Source organism: Artibeus jamaicensis, unplaced genomic scaffold, assembly GCF_021234435.1.
Source record: "Artibeus jamaicensis isolate MK-2021 breed Jamaican fruit bat unplaced genomic scaffold, CSHL_Jam_final contig_332, whole genome shotgun sequence".
Classification (NCBI taxonomy): Eukaryota; Metazoa; Chordata; class Mammalia; order Chiroptera; family Phyllostomidae; genus Artibeus; species Artibeus jamaicensis.
The window spans coordinates 25,373,156-25,386,568 of NW_026521788.1; the positions used below are offsets into that span (position 1 = coordinate 25,373,156).

Genomic DNA, 13,413 nt, shown 5'->3' on the forward strand with positions numbered 1-13,413 from the left:
TAACTTCCTCTTCTGTGACCAGCTGGAGAAAACTCTTCTGTGACCATCTTGAAATGGGCTAATGTGATTAGGTCGGGCCTGCCTCGATAATCTTCCTCTAGTAAATTCAATAACGTCATCTTATTACAGAAGTAAAGTCCATTATATTCACACTCCAGGGGATTATACCAGGGGTGAGAAATCTGGAGGGTTGTCTTCGACTTTTACCTACCATAGTAGGTAAAACTTACACAAGCAGAGATAGCGCTCTTGTGTGAAAGAGTGTAGGCAAAAGCTCCAAAATGATACTCCAACAAGGATTATTGGAGATTGTAAACACACCTGTAGGTGACAGCTCTAATAATAATAATAATAGTAATAATAATAATAATAACAACAACAACTCCCTTTTACTGGGTGCTTTATACAAATTCATTCACCAGTTCTTACATCAGGGACATATTATTTCACTTTTACAAAGAAAGAAATTCAGGCAGAGAGAAGAAAAGCCACTTGCCAATTATCTCCCAATCAAGCTGTCAAATTGGGATTACGGCTGGAGCTCTGGAGGACTCTGAGTTTGTCTTTTTTGTACTGTTTAACCCAGCTGCCTCTGGGCCTGGGTGGGGAAGCAGAAGGTAGTAAGACTGGTCTGAGCCCAGAACCTGGTGGGTATTGACATTAACCTGTTTTAATGGGGGCCTCGGAAGGTTTTTAAGGGCGAGTGTGACTGTGTGTTTGGGGAAGGGGACAGAAATGGATATGGGTGTGGATGGAAGGGAACACATGGCTTGGATGAGCAATGGCATAGAATAAGTCCTCACTTAACGTTACTGGTAGGTTCTTGGAAACTATGACGTTATGTGAAAGGACCTATAATGAAACCAATTTCATCATAAGCTAATTGATATGAAGTAGAGTTAAGTTTCTATGACATATTTCTGGTCACAAAAACACTACCAAACTTCTAAATAAAGACCCCAAATACCTCTAATATTAAACATTGAAATAAATGTGAGCTCTGCATACATTTAGGAATGATTAATAAAAACAAGTAAGATAATGATTTTCCAACCCACTTATTCCAGTTTAAGGTCATGGGTGGCCAGAACCTATCCCAGCAGCTCAGGTGCAAGGCAGAAACCCACCCTGGACAGGACAAGCTCCCAATGCAGGGCGCTCTCGCTCATACACCCACGCTCCCTTGGGCTGGGACAATTTAGATACGTCAGGTCACCTGAACTGCAGTTTTGGGATGTGGGAGGACACTGGAGTACCCCCCCAGAAAAAAACCCCACGTAGACTTGGGGAGAATGTGCCAACTTCACACAGACAGTAGCCCTGAGCAGTAAGTGATTTTTTTTCTTATCAATGTTGTAATGAAAAAACATCAAAAGAAACCATGTTATTCAAGGAACTGCTGTATTTTAGGAGGTTAATATGGCTAGTCAGGAATGGATTAGAAGACTGGAGGCAGGAATAATATGTTACAGTTAGAAAACTGTTGCCTGATCAGTCCTCTGAATCTTGCTGCCAATTTGTAGGACAGGAGAACATGTTACACTGCACATAAGTACATGATCAGCAAAGTGGAGGCAGAGTGAGGATTACAGCAAAAAATCACATGTAGTTCCATCACCCAAATATTACTACATTGGTACCCCCTTATCCTTGCAGGATACCTAAGACCCTCAGTGGATGCCTGGAGCCATGGATAGCACCGAAACTTCTACTGTATTTTTCCTGTACATACATACATACCTATTATAAAGTTTAATTTATAAATTAGGCACAGTAAGAGATTAATAGTAAGTAACCATAAAACAGAACAATTATAACAATATACAAGGTGGAACACAAGTAGGTTTACTGCTGTTCATATGGAAAATAATACAGTAATGTAATAATCAACTGTTACATATACTCACAACTGTAAACCTGCTGTGCCCCACCCTGTACTGTAATAAAAGTTATATGAATATGGTCTCTCTCTCTTTCTCACAATATCTTATTGTACCATACTCATCCCTCTTCTTGTGATGATGTGAGATGATAAAATGTACATGTGATGAGAAGTGAGGTGATGAGACATTATTAATTAAAATAAGGGTGACCTGAACTGAAGCACTGTGATACTGTGACAGTCCACCTGATAACCCCCACAGCTACTAAGTGCCTAAAGAGTAGGTGCAGAAAAAGTGTGAATACTGTAGACAGACAGGTGATTCACGTCGGGTGGGACAGAGTGAGACATTGAGAGATTTCCTCGTGCTACTCAAAATGACACACATTTTAACGCTTATGAATTATTTCTTTTTGGAAATTTTTATTTAACATTCTGGACTTGCGGTTGACCTTGGGTAACTGACATTGTGGAAAGCAAGGCCATGGATAAGTGGGGGGAGACTGTTGTATCAGTGATTGAAATAAGGAGCAGAGAAAACAGCTTTGGGAGCTGTGTTAGGAGTAGACAAAGTTTTTATTAGGTTTGATGAGAGTCTTAAAAAAAAAAGGAAGTTCCTAGGGAGCTGTTCAGTAATTAAATTCAGTACGGTCAGACCTGGGTTATCCGCTGTGGAACTAGGGCCCTGTTCATGGGTATGCAGTCAGTGTGGTTACACAGGGCCCTGCACTCAGAAGAGCTTCACACTGGGGTCTAATGCTCAGCAGTCTCTGTCTTGATTCTTAATAATTTTATCTTTGAGTTTTACTCTTTTTTATTAAAAAAATTCTTTTAAAGATTTAAAAAAAAATTATTTTTGGGAGAGCAAAAGGGAGGGAGGAAGAGGGAGAGAAACATCGATGTGTGGTTGTTTCCCGCACATCCCCCACTGGGCACCCTGCCCGCAACCCAGGCATGTACCCTGACTGGGAATTGAACCGGAGACCCTTTGGTTCATAGGCTGATGCTCAATCCACTGAGCAACATCAGCCAGGGCTACCTTTGAGGTTTTAGATAATAATTTTATCTTTAAGTATTTACAAGTCTGAACATGAACTGAAGGCTTGGAGCCTCAGCTTTTGCTTAGTCCTGCCTTCAATCACCTCCGTTGGATGGGTTTTTCACCTGCTTGGTCCCCCAATTTCTAGCTTCCTGACCCCACCCCTGTCCAGGGACCACTGCTGCCCTTTGTTCTACTTTGGGCAGGGTTCCGTTGTGCTACCCATCGTATCTAGGAGCAAGGCAGGAAGGTGGCCATTCTCAACCCAGGCTATCAATGCCTCGGGGTGAGACTCTTGCCTTCCCTTGGTCCAGTAATTGAGAGTGTCAGTGTGGAAGTTATGATACCTTTGGGGGTCACTTATTTGCTGTTGGTTGAGGAGGCAGGCCTGTGGGAAGGGGAGATGCTCGCCTGGGCCTCTTCGTCCCTACAGGGGAACAGCATGTCAGTCCAGCAGCTGCTAGGGGGGCTTTGGGCAGACAGCGGTTGCCTGAGCCCCCAAATTCCTGTGGGGTGGGGGAGTCTATATTTACCACAAAAGTATTCTCTTGCCCAGGAAGTCCACATTAAATAGCAAATTAATGAAAAAAACCATGACAGATTGAGAGAGAAAACACCAAATAAAGAAATAAGCTTTATATTTTATTATTTTTCAACAGCATTGTTTTCCTGCTTCTTGAACAAGGGGATTCATGTTTTCATTTTGTACTGGGCCACACATATTGAGTAGCTGGTCCAATTTGTAATCTTTTTTTGATAGGTTTCTTTTTTTTTTTAGATTTTATTTATTTATCTTTTAGAGAGGAAGGGAAGGAGAGAAGGAGAGAAATATATCAATGTATGGTTGCCTTTTGTGAGTCCCCTGCTGGGAACTGGCCTGCAACCCAGGCATGTGCCCTGACTGGGAATTGAACCGTGATCATGTGGTTTCACAGGCCCGCGCTCAATCCACTGAGCCACACCAGCCAGGGCTCCAATTTGTAATCTTTTTTTTTTTTTTAAATATTTTTTATTTATTTATCTTTAAGGGGGAAGGGAAGGAGAGAGGGAGAGAAACATCAATGTATGGTTGCCTTTCGTGGGTCCCCTGCTGGGAACTGGCCTGCAGGGAACTGGTCTGCAACCCAGGCATGTGCCCTGACTGGGAATCGAACCGCGATTGTCTGGTTCGCAGGCCCGCGCTCAATCCACTGAGCTACACCAGCCAGGGCCCCAATTTGTAATCTTAAACAAAGAGCTTATACAGTGCCCAGAATTTAGAAAGTACCAAATAAATCTTATTTTAAAATGGAGTTATAGAACTCTACTACCTATAAGGACATGAACACAGTAATAAAAAGTGAAGGCAATTGGGGGGTGGTAGTTGGGGGACTGGGAGGAAAAGATGACGGGATTAAGCAGTACAAGTTGGTAGCTACAAAATAGCCACAGAGATATAGATTATAGCATAGGGAATATAGTCAATAACATTGTTATGGATATGTGTGGGGCCAGGTGGGGTGTTTGGGGTAGTGGGGGCACCACTCTGTAGGATACGTGATTTTTCTGGCCACTTTGCTGTATACCTGAAACTGATACAGAGTGATATTGAATGCAAACTGTAATTGAAACATAAAAAATTGGTCCTGGCTGGTATGGCTCAGTGGATTGAGCACCAGCCAGCAAACTGAGAGGTCACTGGTTCATTCCCAGTCAGGACACATGCCTCGGATGCAGGCCAGGTACACAGTTGGGGGTGAGCGAGAGGCAGCTGATCAATGTTCCTTTCACACATCAATGTTTGTCTCCTTCCCTTCCCCTCTCTTTAAAAATAAATAAACAAAACCTTTAAGCCCTGGCTGGTGTAGCTCAGTGGATTGAGCACTGGCCTGCAAACCAAAAGGTCACTGGTTGGATTCCTAGTCAGGGCACATGCCTGGGTTATGGGTCAGGTCCCCATAGGGGGCATTTGAGAGGCAACCACACATTGATGTTTCTCTCCCTCTCTTCCTCCCTTCCCCTCTCTCTAAGAATAAATAAATAAAATCTTTTAAAAAGTATGCTGCCATAAAAAACTCTTTAAAAATAAAAAATAATTAAAAGTAAAGATATTATGGAAAGGAAAACTATAGTATTTGGTAACATGCAGAACAGAAAAGAAATGTATTGTACTAGACAAAAATAACTTCAGAAAATACACAGGACAATGCACACATAGGTTAGCCTTTTGCAAAATGTGGGCCCTTGAGAAATATTTTCATTTGAATTGAGCATCTTCTGCTTGGAGGTATTAGTGAAGGTGTTTCGTCTTGGAATGGGGAGGCTTGGGCAAAAGAGAATTTGAAATGTGGAAGAAATTTAGAAGATGTCTCACACACAAAATTTGATCTTATTTATCAAAATGTAAAATGTATATGCTTTTCATTTGCACTTCATTTCTAGGCATCTGTCCTAGATAAATACACATGTGCACAACACATAGGCAAGTAGTGATGTTCATGCAGCATTGTTTTTTAATAGTGAAAAACAGGTCCTGGAGGGGAAGCTCAGCTGGATAGCCAAGGTTGTGGGTTTGACTCCTAGTCAGGGCACATACAAAAATCAACCAAATCAACAAAAATCAACAAAAATCAATGAATGCATAAATAAATAGAATGACAAATCAATCTTTCTCTTTCTCTCTCAAATCAATAAATAAAAATGAACAAAAATAGTGAAAAACAGAATCCAACCTAAATGTCCATTACTAGAAAATTGTTTGATTTCATGCCTTGGAATACCATGCAGCCCTTAAAAAAGAATGAGGTAGAAAGATAACCAGGGAATTTTAATTAAACGGAATATGTATCAAGTTCCAGGAAAATGTTTAATCCTATATACTTAGAAATATATATGTACACAAAAATGAACAGACAAAGATCTACAATGATCTACACACTAAACTGTTAACCGAATATCTGAGAAATTGAGTGGGTGGTTTGTGAATGAATGGGACACTTATGTTTCTCTGCGCACTTCTGTTGTTTGAATGTTTATAAAAAACGTTTCATGTGTTACTAAGAGGAAATGGAAAGAGTATTTTGAAGGAATCTTGTGAAAAGAAAGTTGGGGAGGTGTGAGGGGATCTAGGGTTCTCTCAGCTCAGCAGGCTCCAGCGCCGCCGCAGGAGGTGAGACCCCGCCCCGCTGAGGTGATCCCGCAGATGGGTGGAGTCCCGAAACCCTAGCCGGAGGCGGCCCCGGGAGGCGGGGCCAAGGACTCCAGCCCCACAGTCAGTTCCCACCATGCCCTTATAAGGAGCGCCCGGCGCTGGGCTTTGGGAATCCAGTCGCAATCCTGGCAGCGCAGCCCGGATCCCAGGCCCCTCCCTTGGGAATGGGGGCGGGGTTGGGCGGGGTCTTAGAAGGCGAGGGGGGGCGGGGGTGGAGTATCTAGCAGCAGGACCAATAGGAGTGGCAGCTCAGGTCTGGGCCACGCTGCCATTGGGCGCGACTACGCGAGGGGGTGGGGTGCCCGTGAAGCTGGTAACGCCGAGGGAAGCCGGGACTCTGTAGTCGCTGCTCAGAGTCCGTCTGTCTGCGGGTTCCCGGTCCTACTGCTCCCAATTTTCTGAAGCCCGCGGTTCGCCGCCCCTCTCGCCGCCGCGATGCCGGTGTTTCATACGCGCACGATCGAGAGCATCCTGGAGCCGGTGGCTCAGCAGATCTCGCACCTGGTGATCATGCACGAGGAAGGCGAGGTGGACGGCAAAGCCATCCCTGACCTCACCGCGCCCGTGGCAGCCGTGCAGGCGGCCGTCAGCAACCTCGTCCGGGTGAGTACTATGGGCCTGGGGTGGGGAGCGGAACCGGGCGGGAGACATCCCTGTGGGCCCGGCCCGCCTCGCGGCTCCTGTTTGCCCGCGATTCGCTGCCTGTGGCTTTGTACCTGGGTTCTGGAGCCAGACAGCCATGGGTTCTAATTCAGACTACTCCGCGCTGTGACCTTGAGCATGCCCCTGAGCGTCTCTGGGCCTCAGTTTCCTCGTCTGTAAAATGGGGTCAATTATAATAATGCTTGCCTTGTGGATTTGTTGTGAAGATCCAGCGAGGTGATATTATAAATTGCTAAGGACAGCGTATGAACCCCACTAGTTGCTTAATAGATGGTAGTTGTTTGGGTGACTGATGGCCCCTTTCCGTCAGCAGGCTGTCGCCCCTCACAGAGTAAGGTCGACAGCCTTCCTCTCAGCTCCTTTTTAGGCCTCCCCAGCCTGGTTTATGGGCTGATGGGCTCCGTTACGGATTCCTTGCCTTTCTTTCCTGGGATTCTTGAGCCACGTTGTTCTCCTTTCTAATACTTCTGTCTCTCACCCTGAGACCTGCCTCACCCACCACCACTCCCTTGCTTCCTGCCCTTTTGTCCACTTGTCTTACTGGCTACGCATCTCTCTGTCTCCTCCTAACCTTTTTGGGCATTCCACTTATGCTCACAGTCCCCGGCACTCTCAAACACCGGGTAATTTCTTTATGTAGTAATTCATGACGACCAATCCTTTAACCCTTTCGCTTAACCCTGCCGCCTTTCATTTTTTACCCTCCCTTGGAGATTACCACCTGGCTTACCTGCTGTCAAAGGGCTTCCTCTCACGGGGCCTTTCTAGACTCTGGGTCCTCCTTCCTGGCCCCTCCTCCTGGCAGGAAGCAAGATGGAGCTGCTGGGAGAGGCCTGTGGAATCTGGGACCTGCCGCCCCTGCCAGGGAGAAACACCGGGAGTCTCCTCCCCAGTCCACAACTTTCCTGGGTGGCTGAGTGGTTCTGCAGACTCCTGTAGACCACAGCTGTGATTTATAACTGAGGTGAATCTTGGAGGAGGAAGAGCCCACTTCTGAAATAGGAAAAGAGGTGCTGCAACGTCTCCCAACACTTCCCTGGCATATCACACTTTTCTTTTCCACCCTGGGTGGGTGACTCAGACTGCTGCTGCTTGTGAGGGACAACTTGACCGGCTTTGGGAAAAGTTCACGCTGCTCCCCCACTGAACTCTGTAAATAGTGTGTGTCAGGGTAGTTGGGAGGCAACTGTGAGTCTGGGTGGGGCTTAGGTTACTTATTTAATTAGAGCACTTTACTGCTCCAGAGGCACTTTAGCAGCTGAAGTCTTCCTCAGTTTTCAGGGGCCCCTCAACTGTTTCAGGCAGTTCTGGACACTGCTAAGTAGGAAGACTGGGAAGCAGTATTGATCAAATTTTTGCTCTGCCTTCTGTATAGATTTTGTAAGAATCTATTTAGTAATAATACTGAGTTCATTCAAAATGTTTAGTTAGTTCTACATTGTTCTTGTTCTTTTTATAAATAATTTAATCTAAGGCTCCAGAGTACATTCTTATGTAGTGTTGTCTAAGATGGCTACACTCCAGGTCTCCATTTTTCAACAAATAGGAAACAATGTAAAGAGACAAGGTAATAGTGTCTCTCCAAGGAGTACTTCAGGAAATGAAATCTTAAAACCATATGTTGCACTTGGAATAGAGCTGGTGTGTAGTCTACGGGTTGATATCTGGTTAGGCTATTTAGAGAGAAGTTATTTATGAGCTTCAATGCATGAATTAATAAGAATCAAATGCCTGCTGTATAGGGAGCATTGTAAGTCAGTGGTTTTCAGGTAGGGATGTGCTTCAGAATCACCGGTGGGGCTTTTTAGAAATAAAGATGTCTAGCTCCCACCCCAGGCTTACTGAGGAGCTTTCCAGGGGATTGGGTAAGGACCTTGGTATTTTTAAGAAGCTCCAGAGGTGGTACGATACCCTTAGTTAGGAAACTAGGTATAGATATAGTAGATACTGTGAGACAAATACAAAAGGAATAAGGCCAGTCAGTTATAAGCTGAAAAAAGTTACATATAGTTACAAACTTCGTGATACATATAAGAGAAGGGACTTAACATTGGTTGTAGATATGATTTAGAAAGTGGGGAAAATTGTGGTGACAAATAGTCATGAACAAATGGTACTTGTGAGTAAGTCACTTCCAGGTTACAGCAAGTAGATTGTCTTGATTAGCTCAGGAGGAAAGTTGGGGAGAAATTGGAGGTGGGTCAGTGCATGACCCGCATGTGGGCTGTAACAGAAGACCTTATCTAGTAAGATGAGCAAGAAGTGGGAGAGAGCGGATGAGAATGGTGTGTGCTGAGTAGTGTCATGGTGGATTGTGTACATGTGTCAAGTTCTCAAGTTGATTGTTTCTGGAGAACAGGCTTTGTTTGATATTTCTTTATGTACTCCTCAGTTCTTACCCTTAACATTGGCACACAGGGTGGCTCATAAATATTGTCGAAGGGAAGAAGGAGCTGTGGGGAATGGAGATAAATTAGGAGACTTAAAATTGGTTGATCATTAAGAAAATGAGGGCCTGGACTTCGTGTTTGGTGGGGAAAATGGAGAAGAAATTAGAACTAGTATATATTAGAAACATAGTAGAAGAAGAATTTGTAAAATTTGATAATAGAACTCTTAGGAAAAAATGTGGTGTCACTATAAAATAATGAAACGGATTTTTAAATAAATATTCTACAGTTTATATAATTCATGTTTCAGTTACCTTGGGAGGTTATATTCTTATTTCAGTGCTTCTGTTTGGGTATTCCTTACAGAACTGGCCTTAGGGTCAGGTGGGATTTGAACATTTAAAGATGTGGTAACAAAAGTGTTGCAAGTTGTAAGAACTATCCAAACAAAGGCACAGAATTATTGAGACTCTGAGGACCACATTTTGACTTAGGGCATCATTAAGGTAAATACTTTTTTGGGGGCCAGATCATTTGGATTTGCAGTTTCATGTATATTTGTTAAACCAAGTAGTCTGGTCACTTTATATACATGTCTTATCGCAGCTGAGTCATTACTTTTGCTTAGACTCAGGAAGCGGTGGGATGGAAATATTTGTTTACATGTTCCTTTTTCAACTCAGGATTCTGAACAAGAGCCTTTTTTTTAAAACAGCTTTGTTGAGGTGTAATTCATGTAACTTTTTTTAAATTTTTATTTATTTATCTTTAGAGGGGAAGGAAAGGAGAGAGAGAGAGAAACGTCAGTGTATGGTTGCCTTTATGCGTCCCCTGCTGGGAACTGGCCTGCAACCTAGGCAAGTGCCCTGACTGGGAATTGAACCATGATCCTTTGTGGTTCGCAGGCCTGTGCTTAATCCACTGAGCTACACCAGCCAGGGCTACATTGCACACTTTAAATAGGTGAATTAGCCCTGGCTGGCGTAGTTCAGTGGATTGAGTGTGGGCCTGCGAATCAAAGCATCCCGGTTCGATTCCCAGGCAGGGCACATGCCTGGGTTGCAGGCCAGTTCCCAGCAGGGGACACATGAGAGGCAACCATACATTGATGTTTCTCTCCCTCTCTCTTTCCCTCTAGAGATAAATAAATAAAAATCTTTAAAAAAATAAAATAAAAATACTTAAAAAATAAAGTGTACAATTTAGTGTTTTTTAGTATGTTTTCAGAGTTGTGCTACATCAGTACAATCTAATTTTGGGATGCTTTTGTCCCCTCAAAAAGAAACCTCATACCCATTAGCGGCCACTCTCCCTCCCATCTTCACGTTGGACGACCACCAGTCACTTTCTGTCTCTGTGGATTTGCCTATTCTGGACATTTCATACAAATGGAATTATAAAATATGTGCCCTTTTGTTTCTCACTTCTTTCTCTTAGCATGTTTTCAAGGTTCATTCATGGTGTAGTATATATCAGAACTTCATTTCTTTCTGTTGCTGAATAATATTCCATTGTATGGAATAAGGACATTTTAAACACTGAGAGTGATTCTAATGCATAATAAAACAGGGAGGGGGTCTGGGAGAACTGTGGGAGAGAAAAACCAGAGGAGAGGTATAAGAAATTCCTAGGATGGCATTCATTAAGCAGTTGGGGAAAAGTCAGAAGTCTTAGACTGCCTGTCTTGTAGCATGATATATAAATTTTTCTTTTTTTCCCCCCCCCATAAGTGGCCCATAGAAATCTGTCAGTCTTTGTGACTATATAGTCATGCCAGTTTTATTAATGGGACTTCAGACACTTTGCCTTCTCCATTGTATCTGAGGGAATGAGTGGTAACTACCTCTTTGGGTTCATGAAATAATTTATTTTGGGAGTTTTTGTGGCCTTAGCCTTTATGAGCCTCACCCATATATCATACTGTTGGGACCAGCTCTGGGACAAATGTAGCATTGTCTTTGCTTTAAACTGATGGGAAAGTCTGTTCTGCTCTTAAAAAGAGATCAACAATTAATTTGGTCATTTTGCTTTAATTTCTTTTGGTTGATGTTACAGTTATTCCGGTTAAAATAAATAGTAACTATTTGGGTGATAAGCCTATGGGATGATTTTTTTTCTTCTTAATACTGTCCTGTATTTTTCAATTTTAAAAATAAACATACAATTCCTATTTAAGACAAATTAATAAAATAATAACATTTATATAATCCTTTATAGTTTATTAAATACTTTCATATATATATATATATATATATATATAGCCTCATAGCAATTCTTTAAGGTGGGTATTGGTGTAGTCCTAATTTTACAGACGAAGAAGATACTGTAGGTCAGAGGAATTAAGGAACCTGCCCACAGTGGTACAGCTAGTTAGTGATGGAGCCTGGACTCAAACTGTTTCTCTAACTGTGGATCCTGTGCTTTTTTCACCTCACCATTCCACATCCACTTAGAACAAATTTGCTAAGTATCAGTGGAACTTTTCCACCTAGAATCAGAAGCAACAAGAGTGCTGTTAGTCATAGAGTTTCCATATGTGTTAGTCCTGGCAAGATTCTCTGTTTAAAGCCTGGTTTGGGCATGGCCTCTGTGAAGGGCCTATGTGAAAGGAGTGACGTGAAGGTAGGGTTCTGTTTCACTGACATTCAATTTCATAGCATTTCTTTCTTTTTAATAAAAAAAAGTAGATACAGATCAGCACACAAGTATTTAAGTCTGCAAATCAGATAAAGGCTTTTTATAGCATATATGGCTGCTTAGCTTGAAGTCTACTGGAACTAAATAGTATTTAAAGTAGGTTTGTAGGATATTTAAAAAAATTTATATTTAAAAAGTGTTTAAGGTAGGTTTGGGTATTCTTTGGGGAATTGTGAAGTTTCATTTGAAAAACTTTCTTTCAAGATCAAAAGAGATATAAGAATGTAATGGGACAGATATAAACTGTGTTCCAAAGACACTTAGCATTTACTCGACTGATTGATAGAAGAGTTTTAGAGATTTTTGTGTTTCTATAGCTATGTTTATAATTTTAAGGGAGCTCCAACCTAAGTATTTATATATCTACACAGTGGAAAGTTGGGCTTTTCTGAAGCTGTTTTATAAATAACACTGGTAAAATACTGAGCAGACAAAATAAAAGAGCAAAAGTCCTAAGTATCAACCACAGTATAAGTTGGCTCCTTCTGTTACAGTCCAGAAGGAGTGTAACTAAGGGGAGCATTAAGGCAAATACTTTTGTTCGGTTGGGACTTATTTTGATTTTAACATGTCATATATTTGTCAAAAAAGGTAGTCAATTTATATACTTTTAAAATTACTGGTCATTTATGTTCATATAAAATGCTTATGTTTTATATATTTCACAACTGAGAGGATTATTATTTTCAAAGCCTTCCGACACCTTTCTGGTCTTTTACTGTATGCTCAGGAAGGGGTTAGGGTGGGAATTTCTCATTATCCACAGTCTACAGTCCAGCAAAGCATGTATGTACTCCTTGTGATGCTCTTCGTACTTGGTCAGTGTTGGTCTTTTCCACTAGATTGTAGGTTCCTTAGTGGCAGGGACTGTATCTTGTATTCATCCCTTTATTTCTAGTGTCGGGCTGGTCATAGGTATGCAATATAACTTTTTTTCCCCCTAAATGAATATGTATAGCATATGTATTCCCCCTGAATATGTATAGCATTCATTTTTTTAGGTACAAAATCTTGTAATAAGAATTTTTGTACAGCAAATATTTCCTATCCCCAGCTTTCAAACACCTGGTGTAGCTGAATTTGAACAGTCTTATGAAATTCATAACGAGCTTTGTCTGAAACAAGTAGAATATATACTAAGAGGAAGGAATGAATGGCTAAATGCGCATTGTTTGAGATAACAAAAGTGTTTGGGCTATTTTGGGTTGTGGTTCTCTGTTTCAGAGTCATTTCAACTATGCAGGCCACTTACTAAATTCATAACACAAGAATATGTTGCCTCTTATCAGAAAGTAGCATTGGAATTTTGCATTCTTTTAAAATTGGGAGTATCTTTTTAAAATCTAACAATTCAGACAAAGTGCTGATATATTCATTTGGAGCCCTGCTGATTACAGTGTAGAATCACACTGTGAGCCATGAATTCCTCATTAAAAGATCTTTATATGTTATGAAGTTGATCTGCTGCTTTCTTGCCTTCTGGCTGACCTGGCCCTAGCCTTTTCATTGAACCTTATGTTCACAACAGTGGGGTGTATTTTTACATTGTAAA

General features: G+C 41.9%; 1 protein-coding gene across 2 annotated transcripts in view; it reads left to right on the top strand.

Annotated features, from left to right (window-relative positions):
- Positions 1-6,410: 6,410 nt before the first annotated feature.
- Positions 6,411-13,413, top strand: part of VCL (vinculin) — a 106,895-nt gene continuing 99,892 nt past the window's right edge. Inside the window, exon 1 of one of the 2 annotated variants that reach the window (XM_037130631.2) lies at positions 6,411-6,714. In XM_037130631.2, the coding sequence (XP_036986526.1) occupies positions 6,547-6,714 (168 nt within the window). In that variant the 5' untranslated portion in view covers positions 6,411-6,546. The remainder of the gene's footprint in view (positions 6,715-13,413) is intronic. The other variant, XM_037130630.2, reaches the window with a different exon arrangement.